A 25,650-nucleotide genomic window follows, 5' to 3' on the forward strand; every position below is an offset into this window, starting at 1 on the left:
TTCTTCTCCCCCTTAGCCACAGTTCTTCCTCTTTGACCTTCCTTCTCGCTCCTTCCTTCCTCTCTTGACCTTCCTCCCCATCATTCCTACCATTACACACCCCTCCTCCCCCCTCTCTGTCTGACCTCCCTCCCCTCCCTCTCCCTTCACCCCTCCCCTCCTTCCCTCTCTCTTGACCTCCCTCTCCCCTTTCTTGACCCTACGCCCTCCTTCTCTTCCCCCCATCCTTTGCCCTTGTCCCCCCTCTCTCTGCTTGACCTTCCCCTCCCTCCTCTTCTCCCCCTCCATCCTTTGTCCTTGTCTCTCCCCCCCCTTGACTTTTCTCTTCCTCCTCCCCCCTTGACCTCGACCTCCCTCCCCTCCCCTTCCATCCTTTGCCATTATCGCCCCCCCCTTTGACCTAACTCTTCCTCCCCTCTCCCTTCTCTTGACCTTCCCCTCCCCTCCATCCTTTGCTCTCCTCTCCCCCCTCTCTCATGACCTCCCCCCCTCCCCTCCCTCTCCATCCTTTGCCCTTCTCTCCCTCTCTCTGACCTTCCTCCCCTCCCCCTCCCTTCTCTCCCCTCCCCCCGTTTGACGTTCCTCCCCTCCCCCTCTCTCTTGACCTTCCCCTCCCCTCCCTCTCCATCCTTTGCCCTTGTCCCCCCTCTCTCTTTGACCTTCCCCTTCCTCCCCTCCCCCCTTTCTCTTGACCTTCCCCTCCCCTCCCCTCCCCTCCCTCTCCATCCTTTGCCCTTGTCCCCCCCCTCTCTCTTTGACCTTCCCCTTCCTCTTCCTCCCTCCCTCCCCCTCCCCTGCCAGCCAGCCCCTCCCCCGGGCCTCGGGGCTCCTCCTCCTCCTCTCCCCTCCCCTCCCCGTCTCTGCCTCTCCTCCCCGGTCTCCTCCGCCGTCGTCGCCGCCGCTGCAGCAGCAGCAGCAGCCGAGGGGCTGGTGGTGCTGGCTTGCGCGGCGAGTCCAGCATGCGGACGGGCGGCGGCGGCGGAGGCGGCGGCGGGGCGCCCACTGCAGCATCCGCAGCATCCGCAGCATCCTCGGGCTGCGCCTCTCCGTCCGCGTCCTCGCCGGCGGCGTCTCCGGCCTCGAAGGGGCGGCTGCTGTCGCTGCGCGGAGGCGGCATGGGCAGCCGCGCCGCCAAGGGGGGCTCCCCCAACGGAGAGTGCCGCCGAGGGGGCGGCGAGGAGGGAGTCGGCGGCCCCGATCCGGCGCCCCCTTCCCAGCCCAAGGTCTCCTTCTCCTGCAGCGCCGACGGCTCCCCCAAGGCGGCCGAGGAAGGGGCGTCGGGGGCGGCGGGCGCCCCGTCGGAGGGCGAGGCGGGCGGCAGCCAGGCCAGCTTCATGCAGCGCCAGTTCAGCGCCATGCTCCAGCCGGGCGTCAACAAGTTCTCGCTGCGGATGTTCGGCTCGCAGAAGGCCGTCGAGCGGGAGCAGGAGCGGGTCAAGTCCGCCGGAGCTTGGATCATCCACCCTTACAGCGATTTCAGGCGAGTGGGCCGCCTTCCCTGGACCCCTGGTGGACTCACCTGTGTGGGTGGGAAGTGGACTCACCTGGGGTGACTCACCTGCGATTTGGGGAAACAGGGAAGGGGGGGTCTGGGTTAGCTTGCCATGGAGATACATTGTTGTTGTTGTTGTTTAGTCGTGTCCGCCTCTTCATGACCCCCTGGACCAGAGCACGCCAGGCCCTCCTGTCTTCCACTGCCTCCCCCAGTTTGGTCAAACTCATGCTGGTAGCTTCGAGAACACTGTCCCACCATCTCGTCCTCTGTCGTCCCCTTCTCCTTGCGCCCTCCATCTTTCTCAACATCACGGTCTTTTCCAGGGAGTCTTCTCTTCTCATGAGGTGGCCAAAGTCTTGGAGCCTCAGCTTCAGGATCTGTCCTTCCAGTGAGCACTCAGGGCTGGTTTCCTTCAGAATGGAGAGGTTTGATCTTCTTGCAGTCCATGGGACTCTCAAGAGATCCATGGACTGTAAGAGATACATACCTGCAGTGATTTCAGGCCAGTGGGCCTTTCCCCCTTGACCCCTGGCCCTCACCTGTGTGGGGAACTCACCTGGGGGGGGGTACTACCTGCAGAGAGGCGGAGCACCTTAAGGGAACTGTCCTTGCCAGGAGGGGTTAGAAACCGACAGGGGTTTTAGGCAAGTGACTCACCTGCGATTTGGAGAAACAGGGAAGGGGGGGGGGTCTGGGTTATCTTGCCTTGGGGTTAACTACCTGCAGTGATTTCAGGGAAGGTGGGGGAATTGGAGGTAACTCCTGGGGTAACTTGCCTCTGGGGTGACATCACCTGTGATTTGGAGAAACAGGAACAGTGGTGTGGGTTACCTTGCCTTGGGGATAACTACCTGCAGTGATTTCAGGCAAGTGGGAATAGGGGGTAACTTACCCCTGAAGTAACTCACCCCTGGGGTAACTCACCCCTGAAGTAACTCACCCCTGAAGTAACTCACCCCTGGGGTAACTCACCCCTGGAGTAACTCACCTGGGGGATGCTACCTTCAGCGATTTGGGGGAACAGGGGGGGTGGTCTGGGGTAACTGGCCTTAGGGATAACTACCTGCAATGATTTCAGGCAAGTGGGGGGGGGGAGATCGGGGGTAACTCACCCCTGGGGTAACTCCTCTCACGGGGGAACTACCTGCAGAGATTTGGGGGTATAGGCGGAGTTGGGGGGGAGACTCTGGGGGGGATCTCCTTGGGAGGGGGGGTAAGCAACTTCAGCGAATTTCAGGCAATTTGGCTAACTCACCTTGGGGGTAACTACCTTGCGATTTGGGGGAAGAGGTGGTTTTTGTAGTAACACATATTGGGGGGTAGGGCATTAACTACCTGCCACTTTTATGGGGGATGCAGCAGAGGGAGACCTGGGGTATCTAAACTTGGGGGGAACATACTTAGTGGGGTAACTGCCTCAGGGTAGTTACCTCTGGTTTGTACCAGAGGTAATTTTAGGCAAGGTCAGGGATTCTCTGCCACACACCCAGCAAGGGAAGAAAGAATTCAGGGGTAACTACTTTGTCTAGGGACAGAAAACCCTATATGTACTTGAATATATCTGTCACACAGCAAATTCAGGCCTAGCAAGGGGTTTTTCCCACTTCTTGCCCCCCCCAATTGAGGGAGGAGCAACTGGGGTAACTAACCCAAAGTAACTACCTCAGGGACGGAGGGGGATATTCAGCATGGCCGAGGCATCGTGGAGAAATCTGGGCTGGATCCCATCGTGGCAAGGTCTCTCGGGGACGGGAGAGAGGTAGAAATCGCCGGGGGTAGTGGCAAAGGATCACTTTTTATGCTGGAAGGTCTTATTGTGATTTGGGAGAAATCAAAAAACCCATGGAAGACATGGCAACCCCTGGGTAACTACCTCGGGGTTCAAGGTGGGCCAGGGCTGTGTGCCGATCAAACGGCGCAAGGAGATTTCCGGCGAGTCGAAATTTAGGGGGTTAAATTGGGTGGAGAATCGGGGGGGGGGGCAGCCAAAAAGGAAGGGTGGTTATTTGAGGGCAACTACCTCGGTGGAAGTAATCTGGGGTAACTACCTCTGGAGGGGGGGTGGGCGGTGGAAAAGATGACAATTTGACTCCCTAGGTGGTGGAGAATGTTTTGTACCGCCAGTCACCCCCATGGGTGATTTAAGGAAGGGAACGGGGGGGGGGGCAGAGCTGGCCGGGTGAGGTTAACTACCCTGGAGGGGTAGCATCGAGGGGTAAGGCTCATAAGGATCGATGCCATAAGCCGGCCATGATGGGGATTTCTTCGGCCGTTTCATTTCTGATTACGGTTCCTCCAGGGATCTACTCCGGGGAGTCTTTAGGGTGGGGGCTCAAAGGCAGTTCCCACCAGGGTAGGGGGGGGGGCTTTTTCTAGGGAGCAGAGAAAGTCCAGTTTGGAGGCAATGGGGACACAATCAAAAATGCACCTCTCTCTTTAGTGATTTAAGGCTTCTGTTTTATCCGGGGATGGGGTGGGGAGACAGAGTTGGCAGTTCAAGGCAGTGATTTTTTTTGGGGGGGGGTGGATCCAATGCGCGTCGATTTGAAAGCAACCCCCTCTCCCCTACCCTTGCGTAGGCAAGTCTGTTTGAGGATTGCTCCCCTCCAAAGTGAATAATCAGCCAGTATAATCTGGCCGCTGCTTGTGGTCTGTAAGGCGGGGGGTGTGTGTGTGTGCGTGGGAGAGCCTTTGGCTTGCTGGGTGCTCCTGAACTACAACTCCCATCAGCGCCCAGCAATGATGGGCGTTGTAGTTCAGGAACATATTCGGGGGGGGGGGCAGAGGTTCCCCAGACCCTAGACTAGATGAGTTCCCTCCCAACTTGATGGTTCTAGATTCTTAGACCGTCTACTGGTTTGAGGGGAGGGGGACGTGGTTTAGGATTCAAGGGCAGTGCAAGGAACCTTTCTATGGGGTGGGGTGGTCAGGATGCTCACTGCCCAGTGACTTCGGATAACCTTGGAGGGTCGTCCCCCCCCCACTTCAAAGGGTGTGTGTGTGAATATTCGTGAGATGTTAAAGGTTGAAACCCCTTAACCTGCTTGCGTTCAGCTCCACTAAGCTACCTTCTGTGCAGAACGGGGGATTTGCACTGAAAATGACTTTGCAAAAATCTTGATTTAACTCCAAGAGGCTCTGCTGGGGGGGGGGTTGGCGTTGACAGGTGTGGGGTCACCTCTTAAGCCTCTCTGTGGGAGGCAGGCCTCTAGAGAAGGAAGGTAGGGGTCCTCTGGGGTATGGAGCCGCCAATCACCTTTCCAGAAGCAGAAAACTATTCCTGGGGTAAGCCTGGGGTAACAGAGCCCGGGAGCCATGTCTGGTTACCCCCCTTCCACCCCAAGGTAGCTGGTTCACTCCCGTAAACCCTTAAAAGAGGAAAATCGACAACAAACCCGGTGTCCGATTCCACCTCTGGGATTTGTGGAGGGTCAGTTTGAAGCGCTCCGGAGTTTGGGCAACTATTTAAAGGTAAAGGGACCTCTGACCATTAGGTCCATTCGCGGACGACTCTGGGGTTGCGGTGCTCATCTCGTTTTCCTGGCCGAGGGAGCCGGCGTACAGCTTCCGGGTCGTGTGGCCAGCAGGACTAAGCCGCTTCTGGCGAAGCAGAGCAGCGCACGGAAATGCCGTTTCCCTTCCCGCCGGAGTGGTACCTATTTATCTACTTGCACTTTGACGTGCTTTCGAACTGCTAGGTTGGCAGGAGCAGGGATCGAGCAACGGGAGCTCACCCCGTTGTTGCGGGGATTCGAACCACCGACCTTCTGATCGGCAAGCCCTAGGCTCTGTGGTTTAACCCACAGCGCCACCCGTGCCCCTGGGCAACTATTTAGGGAGACCCAAAAATGGCAGGTTGGGGAGAGGGGAGGGGAAGCAGCTAGACACGAGGTTTGGGGGAGACGACGACTTGGTGGTCTTAACCGCACCTTCGATGTCCTTCAAAATGGGTGGGGTGCATTCGGTTGTAACGCTGCAAGGGGACCCTAAAAAGTGTTGTTTGCCAGCAGAGATTTGCCGAGAGCACACCGGCTGAAATTAGGGGGCCGCTTATTTCAACCGGTCTGCTCTGAGCAGGGCCTGATGTTGGAGACAGCTCCAGGAATCCGTCCCGGATTTAATTTATTTATTCTATATCCACCTCCTCTCCCCCCCCCCGCTAAAGATCTTTTAATCTCCGCAACAACCCTGTTAGGTAGACTAGAGAAACGGCGAGTGGCCCCCCCTCAAGGTCACACACAGAGAGCTTCACGGCCGGGTGAAGGGGGGACAGATTTGAACCCCGGTTTCCCAAGTCATTTCCAGTTACCCCCATATATTTTGGGGGGGGGGGCCTGTAAAGCTGGACGACCCCTCCAGCGATTTTGGGGTGCTGACCCCAACCCAAACAATCAGGTTCAGATGTCTGGTCCCTGTAAGTGTTTGTGGGGGGGTGGGAAAGATCTCTCACCCCTTTCTTAATAGTTTTGAAGTTTTGCGATGAGGTGGGGGGCAATATCCAGGTTTTCGTGTGTCGGTTTTGCTTGCGATCGCCCCCTTTTTCACAGCAGCTCCAAGTGGAGGAATGCTCCTGTATCAATTACCTGTGCGTGTTAATCCCTGCCAGATAGGTGGCTTATTATTAGTGTTGTTATTATTATTGATTATCGTTATTTTGTTGGCTTGGGGGGGCGAGATACGTTATGCCAGCTACACAAGCTTCCTTCTGTTGTTAAGGGAAGTTGGGGTGCCCATCAGGCGGTGACTTTGGGGGCAGACCCCCCGCCGGGCCCCCTCTTCAACGGAAGGCTCTGGCGGGGAGGGGGGTGCCTTCCCAAATGTGCCCCCCCTCCCAAGGGATGAGGATGGAGGGAGTCCTTTGAAACCAAGCTCTGCATCCCATAACTGGCAAGGAGAGTAAAGCATGGAGAAATTTTGGGTCTGGGGTGGGGGGCTGTATGAGGAAGAAGCTGGATTGACACTTGAGTAACACCAAAGGAAGGAAATGACTCGGTGTGTGAATTATTTTTTTTTGGGGGGGCGGCTTTACCGGGTCTGGGAGGGGGGCCCTTACCGCGAGTCGAATTAAGCAGCAGGGGAAAAAAATGTGCATTTCATTTTTTGTGTTTTTAAAGGCTTGAATTAGGAGAAAAGGTTATCTCTCTTTCTCCCGCCCCCCCATCCCATCTCCCCGGAACCTATGCGTCTTCCTTCTCCCACCCCCCCCCCTCGGTTTTTGGTACCCTTCTGTGCCCCCACCCCTCCCCCAAATTTGGAGAAAACTGGATGCTTGAAAGGGCACCTTGAGACGTTAAGATGCTGTCTGAGATCATGTATTTGGGGGTGGCAGAAACGAGCTGCTGTTCCCCCCCCCTTTCCTGTATCTGCACCACTATAGATATGTGTCTGATAACTAATCTCCCCCCACAAATTTTTCTAGATCTCTGACAATCCCTACAATTTGGGAAACGCAACAGCCCCTTTATAGAAGAAGCAGTTGCCCGGGGGACTGAGGGGGGAGAGAATCCATTTTGAACAAGGATGCTCATTGCCCCCCCCCTGTATTTTTTTTCTGTGCGTGCTTCCCGTCCTTGAGGTTGTGTGTTGTTGGGGGGGGGGCGGGCAGGAGCAGGATCATAACTCATCCTTTTGCAAAAAAAACAAACACAGGCGAAGGATAGATTTGGGTGGTTGTGCTGTGTGTGTGTGTGGTTTTTTTGGGAGGGGGGGTTGCATCTAGAGGCATTGCAGGAGTGCTGATATTCCCCCTCTCATCTCAAAACCGCCCCCCCATTGCATGCTCTTAAACCGCTAATCCCTGCCAAACTACATGTGTCCTTTTTTTTTTATTTGGACAGGATTGCAAAAAGACAAAGATTTATGACGCCGATTTCCTCCTAATTTCCCTGCAAAATGCCTGGGCGCCGAACTCTCAATTTGCCGGCTTTTTCTGCGGTGTGTCGCCCCCCCCCCACACCTTCCCTCTCTGCTCCCAGCCCCCTCCCTCCCTCCCTTCTCAGGTGTGTTCATAAACTGGATCTGTCGTGCCTCGAATTTTGGGAGGGAGACGGTGCAGCGTCGCTGCTGCGTTTTGCAGCCGGTGGCGATGCCGTCCGCCTCTGCTCCGGAATGTACCTGGAAAATCAGTTTGGGAGGGGGCTTTTCCGAGACTCGTGGCAGCGCCGTACAGTGGTTAGAGCCGGTTTCGGCTGGAGATTTTGGACTGGACTTCTGGAGGCTAGAGGCTGTGCTACAGACAAGGGAGAGAGAGAGGCAGGGCCGCACTCTTTCTCGATCGCATGACTCGCTAGGCGACTTTGGCCTGGCCTACCTTGCAGAGTTGTTGTGAGGATAAAAAGGACTTGGTTCCCATGGCATTGTTTTCTTTCAAGGTAGGGCAGGGTACTGTTAAAGATTCTTTTGAATAATCCCCAATGCTGCATCTGATTGCTGGAACCAGCGGCTCGTTCTCGAAAAACAGGGTTGCAAAGGCACTCTGCACATGCACAAGGAACTTAGTGGCCAAAGTTTAGTTTGATTTCATCATCATAATAATAACTTATTATTTATACCCCGCCCATCTGGCTGGGCTTCCCCAGCCACTCTGGGCGGCTCCCAACAGAACACTAAAATACAATAGCCTATTAAACATGAAAAGCTTCCCTGAACAGGGCTGCCTTCAGATGTCTTCTAAGAGTCTGGTAGTTGTTGTTCTCTTTGACATCTGGTGGGAGGGCGTTCCACAGGGAGGGCGCCACCACCGAGAAGGCCCTCTGCCTGGTTGCCTGTAACTTGGCTTCTCGTAGCGAGGGAACGGTTTGAAATTGGAGCTCAATGGAGGTGACCGGTCTCCCACCACCCAGGCCTCACCCTGTTTATCTTCCAAAAAGTGGGGGCACCCCCCTACCCCGAGACCTCTTGCTGATGCCAGCAAGAGATTGTTGGTACTGACCTTTAAAGCCCAAAATGGCCTCGGTCCAGTATACCTGAAGAAGCGTCTTCACCTCCATCGTTCTGCCCAGACACTGAGATCCAGCTCCGAGGGCCTTCTGGCAGTTCCCTCCCTGTGAGAAGTGAGGTTACAGGGAAACAGGCAGAGGGCCTTCTTGGTGGTGGTGCCCTCCCTGTGGAACGCCCTCCCATCAAATGTCAAGGAAAAACAACTATCTGACTTTTAGAAGACATCTGAAGGCAGCCCTGTTTAGGGAAGCTTTTAATGTTTAATAGGTTGTTGTATTTTAGTGTTTTGTTGGAAGCTGCACAGAGTGGCTGGGGAAACCCAGCCAGATGGGCAGGGTATAAATAATAACTTCTACTTCTTCTTCTTCTTCTTCTTCTTCTTCTTCTTCTTCTTCTTCTTCTTTATTGAAACAGCGTGGCAGGTCTGTATTGATGCCAGAAAGGGACTTTGCCCCTGCAGAGAGCTTCCAGGTTTAAGCCTTAGTTCAGGGGCAGGGAAACCTCAGGCCTGGGAGCTGAATGCGGCCCTCCACACTTCGCCACCCGGCCCTCGAGAACTCTCCCAAAGTCACACCCCTCCCGGGTGCTCTTGCTTCACATCCACGTGTCTCGATGGGATGTGTCCTCAACCTCTGCCTCTCGCTTGCCTTGGCCTTTCCCTCGAGGGCCACCTCCCTTTCTGGGCAGCGTCCCGGGGGCCGCACGGCAGTGGTGGGTGGGACCAGGTGAAGCCACAGGTGCCAAAACGACCTTTACCTGGGGAACATCTGAGTTCAAGGGCAACATCCCAGGCTGGCGGAAAGACTCAAGGAGGGTGTGAGGAAGGCGTGGCCTAGGGGAGGGGCGTGGCCTAGGGGAGAGGCGCAAGGACCGGGTGAAGGTACAGAGGGCCGCATTCGAAACCATCCCCAAGTTTGCGACTCCCTGTTTCTGAAATCCATGTCTGTCAAAAGTTAGAATCGGAAACTTTGGATCTGATCAGACGCTGAAATAGAATCATAGAATCATAGAGTTGGAAGAGACCACAAGGGCCATCGAGTCCAACCCCCTGCCAAGCAGGAAACACCATCAGAGCACTCCTGACATATGGTTGTCAAACCTCTGCTTAAAAGACCTCCAAAGAAGGAGACTCCACCACACTCCTTGGCAGCAAATTCCACTGTCAAACAGCTCTTACTGTCAGGAAGTTCTTCCTAATGTTTAGGTGGAATCTTCTTTCTTGTAGTTTGGATCCATTGCTCCGTGTCCGCTTCTCCAGAGCAGCAGAAAAGAACCTTTCTCCCTCCTCTATGTGACATCCTTTTATATATTTGAACATGGCTATCATATCACCCCTTAACCTCCTCTTCTCCAGGCTAAACATGCCCAGCTCCCTTAGCCGTTCCTCATAAGGCATCGTTTCCAGGCCTTGGACCATTTTGGTTGCCCTCCTCTGGACACGTTCCAGTTTGTCAGTGTCCTTCTTGAACGTTAGGGGTTTTTTGTGTGTGTAAAGATTTTCTGTTTTGATTTTATAATGGATATAAAACAGGGAGAACAGCTATGCAGGCTTCCTCAACCCCGGCCCTCCAGATGTTTTGAGACTACAGTCCCCATCATTCCTGACCGCTGGTCCTGCTAGCTAGGGATCATGGGAGTTGTAGGCCAAAAACATCTGGAGGGCCGAGGTGGAGGAAGCCTGAGCTATAGCAACAGATGAAAATTAAAGTATGAGGAACAGCCTTGGGTCTTGTAATGGGCAACCTCCTTTGTTATGGATTCACGGGTGTGTGTGTGTTACTTTATTAATCCTCCCCCAGTGCTCTGTTTTGGCAGGTGTTTTTGCAAACCACAGCTGGACGTTTCATGAGCAACCTTTCCTTTTTTTTTTTTTGTTAGATCGTTTTTATTAATTTTCCAATAAAAGACATCCAATTAACACATCAAATCATAATCACGAGCACCATTTCCAAGACGTCCTGCCGTTCTCCCTTGGGGGGTGCTGATTCTCCCAGTTTTGTAGCCCTACAGTGGTACCTCGGGTTAAGAACTTAATTCGTTCCGGAGGTCCGTTCTTAACCTGAAAGTGTTCTTAACCTGAAGCACCACTTTAGCTAATGGGGCCTCCCGCTGCCACCACACCGCCACTGCATGATTTCTGTTCTCATCCTGAAGCAAAGTTCTTAACCCGTAGTACTATTTCTGGGTTAGCGGAGTCTGTAACCTGAAGGGTATGTAACCTGAAGCGTATGTAACCCGAGGTACCACTGTACTTTACAAGACTGTTGTGAGACTCTTCAAAATCGTGTCTGGATGACGCTGACGGAGGGTGGGAAAGTTTTGTATGGTTGCAAAGAATTACGATTATTACCCTGCATTGATATCTGGCTCCCTGCCCAACGCTTTTTAAAATCTGATCAACGTAATAGAATCTGCTCTTAAGATGCAGATGGCTTAATTTTTTTTATTTTTTTGAAACACATCTGTCTCTCTGCACATTGAAACGGACCAATGGGCTGGCCTCTTTCTTGCGCCGTCTCAGAAAGCACCATCGTTATTCACGGTTCAACGGCGGGGAGGAGGGAAGCCAATGCCAGCCTCCGGCACCCGATAAACCGTTAAATATTATTTAAAAATGCTGTCTGATTAGGAAGCTGCTCGGATAAGCGGTTGTAGCTTCTTAGAAGCCGCAAATCCAATTGAAAGCGGTGGGTGTTTTGTGTCTTATTGCAGATTGCTGCGTCGATTTTAAGGCAAGACCTAAACAGGAAAATCTGGGGTGTGCATTTGATTTAAAACAGTGGCAATATAGACAAAGATGGACGTAATTTCTTCAGAGCCTTAGAAGCTCTAAAGCAGAAGGCAAAGGAGTGTGGCTCCCGATAACTTTCTGATGCGGCCCTTCATTCTCTCCCCCCATGCCAAACCCTCTTCTGAGCTCCACCCCTCACCAGTCCTGATTTGCAGCCCTCCCTGTGAGCGAAAGTTGCAGGGTTTTTCAATCAATCAACCAATCAATCAATGAATCTATGTTTATTATGGCAAACAGCCAGCATACTCAAGTCAGAATTTCTGCATTTCTGGACTTTTTTTAGTTTAGAGAAAAGGGAATTAAATAGGAGGCATGTGCTGTGGCTTAAACCACAGAGCCTAGGACTTGCCGATCAGAAGGTCGGCGGTTCGAATCCCCGCAATGACGGGGTGAGTTCCCGTTGCTTGGTCCCTGCTCCTGCCAACCTAGCAGTTTGAAAGCACGCCAGCGCTTCCGGCGGGAAGGTAAACGGCGTTTCCATGCACTGCTCTGGTTCACCAGAAGCGGCTTAGTCCTGCTGGCCACATGACCCGGAAGCTGTACGCCGGCTCCCTCGGCCAGTAAAGCGAGATGAGCGCCGCAACCCCAGAGTCGGCCACGACTGGACCTAATGCTCAGGGGTCCCTTTACCTATGATAGAAGTTTATAAAGATGATCCATGGCCCACAGAAAGAGGGTAGAGAAAAGTTTCTCTCTTTCATGCCGCTAAAACTCTGGGACCTCTTACAGAGCTGAATGTTGTGAGACCCAGTACGAATAAAAGAAAGCGCTTATTCACTATGCGAACTGTGGAACTCACTGCTGCAGGGGCCAACTTTGAAAAAGGATTAGGCAATTTCATAAGGCTATTGATGGTTATACTCTGGCTCCACAAGTTGGTTGTGGGTTTCTCTTTGGGGTCCCTGGTTGGCCGCTGTGAGAGCAGGCTGCTGGTTGGTCCCGATCCGGTAGGGCGGTCTTTAATATAAAGAAAGAGTATTCCTGTTATTTGATTGTCAAGTATAGTTCAGGATTTCCCAGGCTTGTCTTGAAAACGACAATTCTATTGCTTATGTATAATAAAGGAGTGCCAAATTGTATAAAAATTGTACGGAGGTTCTGGTCCTCTCCAAAATCTCAAATTATAGGTAATTTTCTCTGTTTTAGCAATATTAGGCAAGGGTCCAGATTTTGAGCTGCTTCCCAATCCGTTGCAATTGCTTCTTACGCTGCCAGGAGAATATAGGCCAAGATAATATAGAAGGCCAAATCTTTTGAATCGTACGATCGTACAGTTGTACCTTGGAAGTCGAACAGAATCCATTTCCTGGAGCTCTGAAAAATCCATCATCTGCCATTCTTCTATCGTTGGTAATTCTTGGGATTTCCAATTTTTAGCTAACAAAATACGAGCCACAGCTTAATTAAACTGCGGCTTAATATTGTTTCTCAACTCAATTTCTCTCCAATGTCAATTGAATGCTAGCATAGATAACCTTTACTATATTTTTGAAGATAAATGTTATATCTATCCCATTTTTCCATAATTTTTTGTTTTGAATTGCCTCTCAGGCTGTTTGTCAACTGCGCTGCTTGAGTTTCCTGGCTGACTCTTGTTGTTTAGTCCTTTCGTCATGTCCGACTCTTGGTGACCCCCTGGACCGGAGCACATCAGGCCCTCCTGTCTTCCACTGCCTCCCGCAGTTTGGTCAAACTCATGTTCGCAGCTTCGAGAACACTGTCCCACCATCTCGTCCTCCGTCGTCCCCTTCTCCTTGTGCCCTCCATCTTTCCCAACATCAGGGTCTTTTCCAGGGAGTCTTCTCTTCTCATGAGGCGGCCAAAGTCTTGGAGCCTCAGCTTCAGGATCTGTCCTTCCAGTGAGCACTCAGGGCTGATTTCCTTAAGAATGGAGAGGTTTGATCTTCTTGCAGTCCATGGGACTCTCAAGAGTCTCCTCCAGCACCAGAATTCAAAAGCATCCATTCTTCGGCGATCAGCCTTCTTTGTGGTCCAGCTCTCACTTCCATACATCACTACTGGGAAAACCATGGCTTTAACTATACGGACCTTTGTTGGCAAGGTGGTGTCTCTGCTTTTTAAGATGCTGTCTAGGTTTGTCATTGTCATTGCCTTTCTGCTTTTCTGACTCTAGTCTCCCTCAAAGCCACTGGGATGGAGGAGGCAGCGAGTCAGGCAGGAACTCTGAAGATGACGATGCAGTGCTTTGTTACTTGAATGCAAAGCTTTCCGGAGAAAATGCATACAGGGGAGAAAGTGCAGGGAAACACCTGTGCTGCGCTGCGCTAACAGCTTCCACAGGCGCTCTCGGTCCTTGTTGCTCCAGTGCTGAAGCAACAGCTGCCTTATAGCTCCAAACTCTGTCTGGTACGCAGGATGAGACCCTGCCTGCCTGCGGACTGTCTGGCCAGAGTGGTGCATGCTCTGGTTATCTCCCGCTTGGACTACTGCAATGCGCTCTACGTGGGGCTACCTTTGAAGCTGACCTGGAAACTGCAACTAATCCAGAATGCGGCAGCTGGACTGGGGACTGGGGGTCACCACATAACACCGGTTCTAATAGATCTGCATTGGCTCCCAGTACGTTTCTGAGCACAATTCAAAGTGTTGGTGCTGACCTTGAAAGCCCTAAATGGCCTCGGTCCAGTATATCTGAAGGAGCGTCTCCACCCCCATTGTTCTGCCCGGACACTGAGGTCCAGCTCCGAGGGCCTTCTGGCGGCTCCCTCATTGCGAGAAGCAAAGCTACAGGGAACCAGGCAGAGGGCCTTCTCGGTGGTGGCACCTGCCCTGTGAACACTCTCCCATCAGATGTCAAAGAGATAAACAACTACCTGACATTCAGAAGACATCTGAAGGCAGCCCTGTTCAGGGAAGTTTTTAATATGTAACGCCGTACTGTTTTTAACACTTGATTGGGAGCCGTCCAGAGTGGCTGGGGAAACTCAGCCAGATGGGCGGGGTATAAATAATAAATTATTATTATTATTAATCATTTCACACTGCAACCGTAGCTTCTATCCACCACCCAAACCCCGTGCAATATGATCCGCTTCCCTGTTGTTGAAACATTAGGAGGATTTATCGATTTAATGTTTTTTATGAATATTGCATGGTTTATTAGCTGAGGCTGTGTTGCAGTTGTCCTGCCGTCATTCTTCTTTATGTGCTGAGCTGAGATGCTTCCAGAGCGTCTTTCTGGGTAGTGGTTGTTGTTGTTTAGTCGTTTAGTCGTGTCCCACTCTTCCTGACCCCCTGGACCAGAGCACGCCAGGCCCTCCTGTCTTCCACTGCCTCCCGCAGTTTGGTCAGACTCATGCTGGTAGCTTCGAGAACACTGTCCCACCATCTCGTCCTCCATCGTCCCCTTCTCCTTGTGCCCTCCATCTTTCCCAACATCAGGGTCTTTTCCAGGGAGTCTTCTCTTCTCATGAGGTGGCCAAAGTCTTGGAGCCTCAGCTTCAGGATCTGTCCTTCCAGTGAGCACTCAGGGCTGATTTCCTTCAGAATGGATGCGTTTGATCTTCTTGCAGTCCATGGGACTCTCAAGAGTCTCCTCCAGCACCAGAATTCAAAAGCATCCATTCTTCGGCGATCAGCCTTCTTGATGGTCCAGCTCTCTGGGTAGTGGATGATTCTCTTAAAAGAAAGTGCACCATTAATTCAGACTTGCGGAAGTTAATGGACATCTCTGGGTCCATTAATTTCAATGGGTAGAGCTCAGTTGGGCCCAACCCTGACACTGGGTACTTTGTTATGCTGCATTAGCTTATGGGAACATAAGAGAACACATTGTCTTTTTTTTTAAAAAAAAGATATTTATTAACAGTTTTATAATTACAGAAAAAAGTGTAAAAGAAAAAAGAAACAATGAAAAACTTAACAAACAATACATCAAAAATAAGAAAAAAAGGAAAAAAACATAATAAAGAGAAAAGAAAAAAGAACACATCCAAATTCTATATCATTATCTTTCATTTACTTGTTTCCTCGACTTCCTCACACCTCCCTTTTTTGTATTCTAGTTCAAATGCTAATTCAGCAAATCCTTTCCCTCTTTCTCAATTTTTGTTCTATAAATTATCTTAACACAATCTAAGTTTAAATTTTCCACTTTAGCCCATTATCAATCAGTTTTTACTTAATTCTTTATAACATTTCTGCTAAAACCACATAGCTTCATTCCAGCATTCTTCTAACATTCATTAATTTTGCAATATTTCTGTAAATATACTTTAAATCATAAGGGAACACATTGTCAGCTGGATCAGTGGTTGTCCACTTTGAGAAGCTTGCAGAAAAAGCATCTCTCCATACTTTCCTATTCCGAGATATGCCATCTCCCCGCAGAAAAGGTACAATATAACTATTGCGGCACGTACCCATGGTGTCTTGAGAAAGCTGGCAGTAAATTGCACGATGTAAATGGAGTTCCCGTATTTTTCGCTCTATAGGGCGCACTTTCCCCCCTCCAGAAATTAAGGGGAAATGTGTGTGTGTCCTGTGGAGTGAATGCAGGCTCCTTGGGTTCAGCGATAGCCTCCGAAGCGCAGAGGGAGTGCACTGACCCCTCTCGCTCTCCAGGCTTCACGGATAGCCGCCTGAAGCCTTTGGAGCGCAGCAGGAACTCAAAGGCTTCGAGTTCCTTTTGCTGAAGCCGGGAGAGCAAGCCTCTCCTGGCTTCAGCAGAGAGGGAGAGCTGCGCAGCGCCCCTTCAGCCAAGAAGGAGGAGAAATGGAAGGGGCTCCGTTTCTCCTGCCGCTTCGCTGTAGGGGCGCTGAGCAGAGAGGAGGAGATTCCCCCCCCCTTGTTCTCCCCCTCTAAAACAAGGTGCGTCCTATAGAGCAAAAAATATGGTAACTCTTTATTAGCAAAAGCACGATCAAGCCTAATGAGCGCGGCAATTCTTCGGTAGGTCTTGCCCTCCACGAAGCAATTGCTGAGACCATAGCTGTCAACTTTTCCCTTTTCTTGCGAGGAATCCTGTTTGGAATAAGGGTTTGTTGTAGTCGTTTAGTCGTGTCTGCCTCTTTGTGACCCCCTGGACCAGAGCACGCCAGGCACTCCTGTCTTCCACTGCCTCCCGCAGTCTGGTCAGACTCATGCTGGTAGCTTCGAGAAGACTGTCCCACCATCTCGTCCTCCGTCGTCCCCTTCTCCTTGCGCCCTCCATCTTTCCCAACATCAGGGTCTTTTCCAGGGAGTCTTCTCTTCTCATGAGGTGGCCAAAGTCTTGGAGCCTCAGCTTCAGGATCTGTCCTTCCAGTGAGCACTCAGGGCTGGTTTCCTTAAGAATGGAGAGGTTTGATCTTCTTGTAGTCCATGGGACTCTCAAGAGTCTCCTCCAGCACCAGAATTCTAAAAACAAGCTCGTGTCAAAATTCCACAAATCCTACGTTGGCTCCCAGTACATTTCTGAGCACAATTCAAAAACTTGGTGCTGACCTTCAAAGCCCCAAATGGCCCAGTATACCTGAAGGAGCATCTCCACCCCCATTGTTCTGCCCGGACACTGAGGTCCAGCTCCGGGGGCCTTCTGGCAGTTCCCTCCCTGCGAGAAGTGAGGTGACAGGGAACCAGGCAGAGGGCCTTCTCGGTGGTGGCGCCTTGAAAACGGGATGGCCATAGAATCATAAAGTTGGAAAGGGTCCATGAGAGTCATTAGTTCAACCCCCAGCAATGCAGGAATCTGAAGCTTCCATCTTTTCACTGCCACTTTCAAACTCCCTGCCTGTTCATAGCAGGCTGTACTCTTTTCAGTCCCTGCTAAAACTTTTTTCTTTAGGCACACTTACTCAATAATAATAATAATAATAATAATAATAATAATAATAATAATAATTTATTACTTCTACCCCGCCCTTCTGGCTGGGCTTCCCCAGCCACTCTGGGCGGCTCCCACCAGAATATTAAAAACACAATAAAACGTCAAACATTTAAAACTTCCCTAAACAGGGCTGCCTTCAGATGTCTTCTAAAAGTCAAGTAGTTGTTCATTTCCTTGACGTCTGATGGGAGGGTGTTCCACAGGGCGGGCGCCACCACCGAGAAGGCCCTCTGCCTGGTTCCCTGTAATTTCGCTTCTCGCAGGGAGGGAACTGCCAGAAGGCCCTCGGAGCTGGTCCTCTGTGTCCGGGCTGGACGATGGGGGTGGAGACGCTCCTTCAGGTCTACAGGGCCGTTTGGGGCTTTGAAGGTCAGCACCAACTTTTTCAATTGTGCCCGGAAACATACTGGAAGCCAATGTAGGAATTGTAGAATTTTGACAAGGGCTATGTTTTTAGCTTATCACACTGCCCTCCAGAAATTATTTGACATCAGTTCTCATCAGCCTCCGCCAAATGGACTCCGCCAAATGGATTTGTGGTCCAACAACATTGATATCCATTTAAAAGTATTTTCTAAAGATGCTAATGTTTTGAAGGGTTCTGTGCACAGCACCACAAAACATAGGAACGCGAGCGATGTTGTAAGAAGAAAAATGTAGGTGGTATGGGGCTTAGGGACGCGGGTGGCGCTGTGGGTTAAAGCCTCAGTGCCTAGGGCTTGCCGATCGAAAGGTCGGCGGTTCGAATCCCCGCGGCGGGGTGCGCTCCCGCTGTTCGGTCCCAGCGCCTGCCAACCTAGCAGTTCGAAAGCACCCCTGGGTGCAAGTAGATAAATAGGGACCGCTTACTAGCAGGAAGGTAAACGGCGTTTCTGTGTGCGGCTCTGGCTCGCCAGAGCAGCATTGTCACGCTGGCCACGTGACCCGGAAGTGTCTCCGGACAGCACTGGCCCCCGGCCTCTTAAGTGAGATGGGCGCACAAACCTAGAGTCTGCCAAGACTGGCCCGTACGGGCAGGGGTACCTTTACCTTTTACCTATGGGGCTTAGTTTTATGGATCGCAGAAAAACTGTGCAAATAATTGAAGCTGGGCTACTGCAGCGCACTGCTCCTGGGGCAACCCTTGGAAGCCTCGCGGGAATTTCACAGCGCAGCTGATGTTTTGACCGGGGACTTTTTGCAGTGCGTCTAAGGTGAAGACCACATACGGCTATCGTACTGTCACCCGCATCGTTAAAACGATTCCATATCCCACACGGTGATAACCGCAGACAGTGTAAAAAGAAAAACGGAGAACGATGCTTAGTAAATGAGGCTTAACGACTTAAAAATAGCAATAGTGGCGAAAGCTTCCTGGAAGGGAAATGATGATCTGTGTGCTTTGAGACAGGGGAAAGGATGTGCGAGAGAGCTATCGCAGCTGATATTTAAGAACGGGAAGGAATAAGAACAAGAATATTCCTGTTTTACAATATGTGGCGGAGTTGTAAAGTAATCAGAAATTATTGGGAAATGATTTATAATGAACTGAAGAAGATGTTCAAGATAACTTTTTTTGTTAAAAAGACAGAAGCTTTTTTGTTAGGTATTATAGGACAGGAATTGGCAAAAGAACAGAAGAAGCTATTCATGTAAGGTAAAGGTAAAGGTACCCCTGCCCGTACGGGCCAGTCTTGACAGACTCTAGGGTTGTGTGCCCATCTCACTCAAAGAGGCCGGGGGCCAGCGCTGTCCGGAGACACTTCCGGGTCACGTGGCCAGCGTGACATCGCTGCTCTGGCGAGCCAGAGCCGCACACGGAAACGCCGTTTACCTTCCCGCTAGTAAGCGGTCCCTATTTATCTACTTGCAACCAGGGGTGCTTTCGAACTGCTAGGTTGGCAGGCGCTGGGACCGAACAACGGGAGCGCACCCCGCCGCGGGGATTCGAACCACCGACCTTTCGATCGGCAAGCCCTAGGCACTGAGGCTTTAACCCACAGCGCCACCCGCGTCCTGTATGTATGTACCAGCAAAAAAAGAATGGCAAGTTAAACTTGTGGAATACGCAGAAATGGCAAAACTCACGGGAGGACTTAGAGACTTTAAAAAAGACATTGTAAAGAATTGGACTCCTTAGCAGGATTTGAGTAAACACTCACAACTAAGAAAACAAATGTAAAGGTTAAGAAATAGCAATCTGGAAATTAACGAAGTGCAAGACATAATTGGAAAGAAAATATTGTATTAAAAAATGATAAGAATATAAGAGCATTTAATTTAAAGATTAACAAAATAAGGAAAAATAAATTAAGCAGAAGTAGAAAATTTTTTAAGTGCCAAAAGGGGAAGTTGAGGGAAGTCATAGGCTTCAGGTTTTTGTTATTATTTTCCTTTACCTTGGGTTACAGACGCTTCAGGTTTCAGATGCTTCAGGTTACAGACTCTGCTAACCCAGAAATAGTAACTTGGGTTAAGAACTTTGCTTCAGGATGAGAACAGAAATCGCACAGCGGCAGCAGGAGGCCCCATTAGCTAAAGCGGTACCTCAGGTTAAGAACAGTTTCAGGTTAAGAATGGACCTCCAGAACGAATTAAGTTCTTAACCCGAGATACCACTGTATATGATTGATATGTGGAATATTAAGCATGTGTGTGTGTGTGTGTGTGTGTGTGTGTGTGTGTGTGTGTGTGTATATATGGAAAAAGTACCCCTGACCGTTAGGTCCAGTCATGACCGACTCTGGGGTTGCGGCGCTCATCTCGTTTTACTGGCCGAGGGAGCCGGTGTACAGCTTCCGGGTCATGTGGCCAGCAGGACTAAGTCGCTTCTGGCGAACCGGAGCAGCGCACAGAAACACCGTTTACCTTCCCGCTGGAGCGGTACCTATTTATCTACTTGCACTTTGACGTGCTTTCGAACTGCTAGGTTGGCAGGAGCAGGGACCGAGCAACGGGAGCTCACCCCGTCATCGTGGGGATTCGAACCGCCGACCTTCTGATCGGCAAGCCCTAGGCTCTGTGGCTTAACCCACAGTGCCACACGGGGGAAATCCGGTAGTTCTCCTTCAAGGAGTGATAACATGCTTTTAATGGGCACCCCCCACCAGCCTCTCAAACCAGGCTGCTGCTCAAACTCTCCGCTGGCAAATCTCTCTCTCCCTCTCTCTGTGCGTGTTCCAGCCCTATCCTCCATCCATCTCCGGCCCTCCTTTTTCTCTGCCCCCCCCTCCAATCTCTGCAGCTCTGCATCCAAATAGCCACAAGGAAATTTTGCAGCAGATGAGAATCAGGGTCAGTTTACAAACTGGGGAGGTGGGGGAGAGGGAGGAAAGCTGGCCGGCCGGCCGGCTGCAGCCAGCTAGCCAAGGACAAAGCACAGCCATTACGGGTCACCCCTTAAAAGATGCCGCTTGCTATTTTTTGCCTTGCGCTGGTGCAGTGGGACGCTGTCTTAAATAACAAAACGTCCCTGTGGACTGGCCAGCCTGCCTTTTGTTGAGAGAGAGAGAGGTACTGTTGTAAACGAATATTGCCCTTTTCCCTTATGGGGTATCCAAGAGCCCATATAGAGTCCTTACATAGGTTCCCTATTGGTAGGAGAAAATAATAGAGGCCAACCAGAGAATATTGAGAAGCTAAGCAGCTAGTATAGGGACCCGGGTGGCACTGTGGGTAAAAGCCTCAGCGCCTAGGTCTTGCCGATCGAAAGGTCGGCGGTTCGAATCCCCACGGCGGCGTGCACTCCCGTCGCTCAGTCCCAGCGCCTGCCAACCTAGCAGTTCGAAAGCACTCCCGGGTGCAAGTAGATAAATAGGGACCGCTTACTAGCGGGAAGGTAAACGGCGTTTCCGTGTGCGGCTCTGGCTCACCAGAGCAGCGATGTCACGCTGGCCACGTGACCCGGAAGTGTCTCCGGACAGCGCTGGCCCCCGGCCTCTTGAGTGAGATGGGCGCACAACCCTAGAGTCTGTCAAGACTGGCCCGTACGGGCAGGGGTACCTTTATCTTTAAGCAGCTAGTAAGCTTGATTGTTATTGATCTGTTGCAACAGGGTGCTCCCCTCACCCGCAGGAGAGGAGGAGGACCCAGAAAAATGGCGTGCAAGGCCTTATAAAGACTTTTGAAATTGCCACCCTGTAGATCAAGACCACCCCCAGAAACATCATACATACATCACAGAAGGGGTGTAACCTAAGACCACCCCCCAGATACATCACACCTACATCACAGAAAAGGCGGTCTAAAACAGAAATTTGAATATTGTTTTTCTCCTGTCCTTGTTTATCTCCTGTCTGGCAGGTCACTTGATTGGATTTCCTGGGGATCCTGGCCAGTCTTTTGTAGTGATAAATACTTGGTTCCTGGGCCAGGTCACAGGCTCACACCCTAGTCATATCTTAAATGTGCCCTTGAGACAGGATTTCTGAGGAAAGAGACAATGGGGAGGTTTCCCACTTTGCAGAGAAAACATTTGCTCAGTTTAGGAATCAAAATGGTTCCAGGTCAGTCTTCCTGTGCTGATCTATGTATGTGCTTGGTTGGTACACTTATGAACATTACCATAGATCTAAGACCATAAAATTCCTATCACAATATCAATGTCGGCGGGCATAAGAAATGAAAACAGGCGGGGTGTTTGGAGAACCAAGAGAGGCCACAATCTCCATGGGCGTCTGGTTCTGGGTGTAACCTCTCAGTGCTGGCACCGCCTCAGTTTTCCCCATCTGTTAAATGGGCTTCAGGCCCGTGGCCAGAAATCTGCTTGTAGTTAATGCAGGAAGCTGGGTCGCTTCTTAAAATTTCCATTTATCCTTTGCTCCTCAATTTGGGGGCAATTCTGTGGTCTCCGGTGCTCAACTTTGGATTTGTTGTAGCAGCATGTTGTTGTTGTTTAGTCGTTTAGTCGTGTCCGCCTCTTCGTAACCCCCTGGACCAGAGCACGCCAGGCCCTCCTGTCTTCCACTGCCTCCCGCAGTTTGGTCAAAGTCATGTTGGTAGCTTCAAGAACACTGTCCCACCATCTCGTCCTCTGTCGTCCCCTTCTCCTTGTGCCCTCCATCTTTCCCAACATCAGGGTCTTTTCCAGGGAGTCTTCTCCTGAGGTGGCCAAAGTCTTGAAGCCTCAGCTTCAGGATCTGTCCTTCCAGTGAGCACTCAGGGCTGATTTCCTTCCGAATGGTGAGGTTTGATCTTCTTGCAGTCCATGGGACTCTCAAGAGTCTCCTCCAGCACCAGAATTCAGAAGCATCCATTCTTTGGCGATCAGCCTTCTTTATGGTCCAGCTCTCACTTCCATACATCACTACTGGGAAAACCATAGCTTGAACTATACGGACCTTTGTTGGCAAGGTGATGTCTCTAGGAGCATGTTAGGTTCATGTTTTTGTACTTAGGTTGGGTTTTTTTTTTAATGCTTTGGTGTTCCGTTGTCAGTCGCTTTTGCTTAGGAATCAATGAATGAATAGAGTAAGTCAATTCTCACAGTTTCCTAACAACTCGTAGCGCCCTGAAAAAAGTCCCATGACTCCCCCCCCCCCCCCGGGAAACTGCAGCTGTTAATCTTGGGCTCTTTCTAGCCATGAAACTTTTCCATTCCAGCTGGTTATTGGGAGAAATCTTAACACCTAAGAACCAGTGTCTTGAGTTTGCTTTTTTCCTCCTCCCTCCTCCCTCCTCTTTCCTTTTCTGCCTTGTGTTTTAGGCCCTTATGTTACTCTGGGATGCTTAAAAAACAAAACACATAAATGCCCTTCAGTTTGCTTCATAACACGGCTGGCCAGCTCGTCTCTGTTCTCTCTCTCTCTTGTGATTTTTTTGGTTCTGGCTTTGCTGCAGTCGCTAGGGAGAGTTGAAGGGTACCCAAGGAAGCCAGCACAGCATCCCTGAAGTCAAAATTGCGCGGCTGTGACATCACAGGCAGTTGCCGTGGCAACCCTCTGCCTCCCAAACGCTGTCATTGGATTAAGGTCAGGAGTCAAACATGGCTCCCTCTCTCCTTTTCCACCCAGTCTACTGTCTCCAAGTTGATGGGTCTACAATCCCTGGAGAGAACTGTCTCCCCAATCGCTGCCCCGGCTTTCAAAAATAACTTGGGTTGCTTCCAACTGACGCTCTGTCTGCACTGTGCATTTAAAGTAGTATTGCACCATTTTAAGCGATCGTGGTTTTCCCTACTCCCCAAAATACTGGAAACTGTAAACCACACCAGTGTGGTGTAGTGGTTAAGAGCGGTAGTCTTGTAATCTGGGGAACCGGGTTCGCGTCTCCGCTCCTCCACATGCAGCTGCTGGGTGACCTTGGGCCAGTCACACTTCTCTGAAGTCTCTCAGCTCCACTCACCTCACAGAATGTTTGTTGTGGGGGAGGAAGGGAAAGGAGAATGTTAGCCGCTTTGAGACTCCTTAAAGGGAGTGAAAGGCAGGATATCAAATCCAAACTCCTCCTCTTCTTCTTCGTCGTCGTGGGCGCTGTGAATCATTCGGAGAACCCCTAATTCCCCTCCTAAGAGCTATGATTCTCTTTCATATATAAATTTTTTTATTAGTTTTTTAACCTATCATTTTCAGCAGTAATTAAACATACTTTTACATCTTATTCCATTTTTTTGACTTCAATCAGTCCTGTCTGAAAATTTTCCAATCTAATCTCTTAGTATGCATTTCTTATTTTCCCTATTACCGTATTTTTTGCTCTATAAGACTCACTTTTCCCCTCCTAAAAAGTAAGGGGAAATGTGTGTGCGTCTTATGGAGCGAATGCAGGCTGCGCAGCTATCCCAGAAGCCAGAACAGCAAGAGGGATTGCTGCTTTCGCTGCGCAGCGATCCCTCTTGCTGTTCTGGCTTCTGAGATTCAGAATATTTTTGTTCTTGTTTTCCTCCACCAAAAACTAGGTGCGTCTCGTGGTCTGGTGCGTCTTATAGAGCGAAAAATACAGTACATTTCAAACTCATAACCAATATCTCTGTCTTTTTCTACTTTTTCAACACTTCGTCTATTTCTCCTTACAAAACTTCTTGTAGTCCTACTAGCGTAATTTGTTGATTACAGTTGCTCTTCAGATATAGAGCTACGATTCTCAAATAACCCCTCTTCGTGGGGAACTTCGGGAAACATAGCTCAGTGAGGGAGATGGAGCGGGGGGGCGGTGTTCTAACAATCCGTGGTGCCCTTAGAAAACTGCAGTTCCCGGAAGCCCTTGCTGTTTAAAAGTGGTGCGATAAGAGCTTTATCCTGGAAGCGGGGGCCTAAGCGTGGAGTACAGAGTTAAATTCACTTAGCAGCATAACTCGGGGGAAATGTTGTTATGCAAGAGACTTGACTGGGTGGTTGGTTCTGCAACAAGTTTCCCTGCAGTTGCTGCGTTGCGTTTTTCGGTAATAATAATAATAATAATAATAATAATAATTAATACCCCGCCTATCTGGCTGGGCTTCCCCAGCCACTCTGGGCGGCTTCCCCAAAAATATTAAAATACTGTAATACATCAAACATTAAAAGCTTCCCTAAACAGGGCTGCCTTCAGATGTCTTCTGAAAGTCTGGTAGTTGTTGTTCTCTTTGACATCTGGTGGGAGGGCGTTCCACAGGGCGGGCGCCACCACCGAGAAGGCCCTCTGCCTGGTTCCTCGTAACTTGGCTTCTCGCAATGAGGGAACCGCCAGAAGGCCCTTGGAGCTGGACCTCAATGTCTAGGCAGAACGATGGAGGTGGAGATGCTCCTTCAGGTGTACTGGACCGAGGCCGTTTAGGGCTTTAAAGGTCAGCACCAACACTTTGAATTGTGCTCAGAAACATACTAGGAGCCAATGTAGGTCTTTCAGGACCGGTGCTATGTGGTCTCAGCGACTGCTCCCAGTCCCCAGTCTGGCTGCCGCATTCTGAATTAGTTGTAGTTTCCTTCAAAGGTAGCCCCACATAGAGCGCATTGCAGTAGTCCAAGCGGGAGATAACCAGAGCATGCACCACTCTGGCCAGACAGTCTGTGGGCAGGGAGGGTCTCATCCTGCGTCCCAGATGGAGCTGCCCTGGACACAGAATTGACCTGCGCCTCCATGGACAGCTGAGTCCAAAATGACTCCCAGGCTGCACACCTGGTCCTTCGGGGGCACAGTGACCCCATTCAGGACCAGGGAGTCCTTACCCCGTGCTACAACTCACCCATTTGCTAGTGCAAGAGCCCCTTGTGTCATGGGCTGGTTGGAGGCAGAGGAGTGGGGGGGCAGCAGCTGGGGAACCCCCAAGGGAACCCCCGGGGGAAGAAGGCTCAGAGCCCAGGAAGTGGTGGTTGGACGACGACGAGTGGTCAGTGGGAGAAGACTGGGAGGAGAATGCGTCGGAAACTGAAGAGGGAACAGGCTTTAGTGAGCAGGGAGATTCTGTGTCAGAGAGCAGTCCAGAATCAGAGGCAGGAGAGGAGGGGGACCAGGAGGCAGAGAGGAGTCTGGCTGGTAAAGAAGCCAGGGTGTCTCCCTCTTTTGTCGCACCAGGCTCTTCTTCATCCTGGTCTCCCAGGACTAGGAGAGGCATGAAAACGGCGGAGGAGATGTTAGCTTCATGCAGGTGCAGTCTCAGATTGCTTGGGGAAACCCGGGAGAAGAGGGAAGCTGGGCAGCTGT

The 25,650-nt window shown here is 50.8% G+C and overlaps 1 protein-coding gene across 1 annotated transcript in view; it reads left to right on the plus strand.

The window, feature by feature from the left end:
• Window positions 1–1,023: 1,023 nt before the first annotated feature.
• HCN2 (hyperpolarization activated cyclic nucleotide gated potassium and sodium channel 2) overlaps window positions 1,024–25,650 on the plus strand; it is a 51,612-nt gene continuing 26,985 nt past the window's right edge. Inside the window, exon 1 of the mRNA XM_083421462.1 lies at window positions 1,024–1,480. Coding sequence (XP_083277588.1) covers window positions 1,116–1,480 — 365 coding nt within the window. The 5' untranslated portion in view covers window positions 1,024–1,115. The remainder of the gene's footprint in view (window positions 1,481–25,650) is intronic.

This window comes from Podarcis tiliguerta (genome assembly GCF_965153285.1).
Source record: "Podarcis tiliguerta genome assembly, chromosome: 18".
Classification (NCBI taxonomy): Eukaryota; Metazoa; Chordata; class Lepidosauria; order Squamata; family Lacertidae; genus Podarcis; species Podarcis tiliguerta.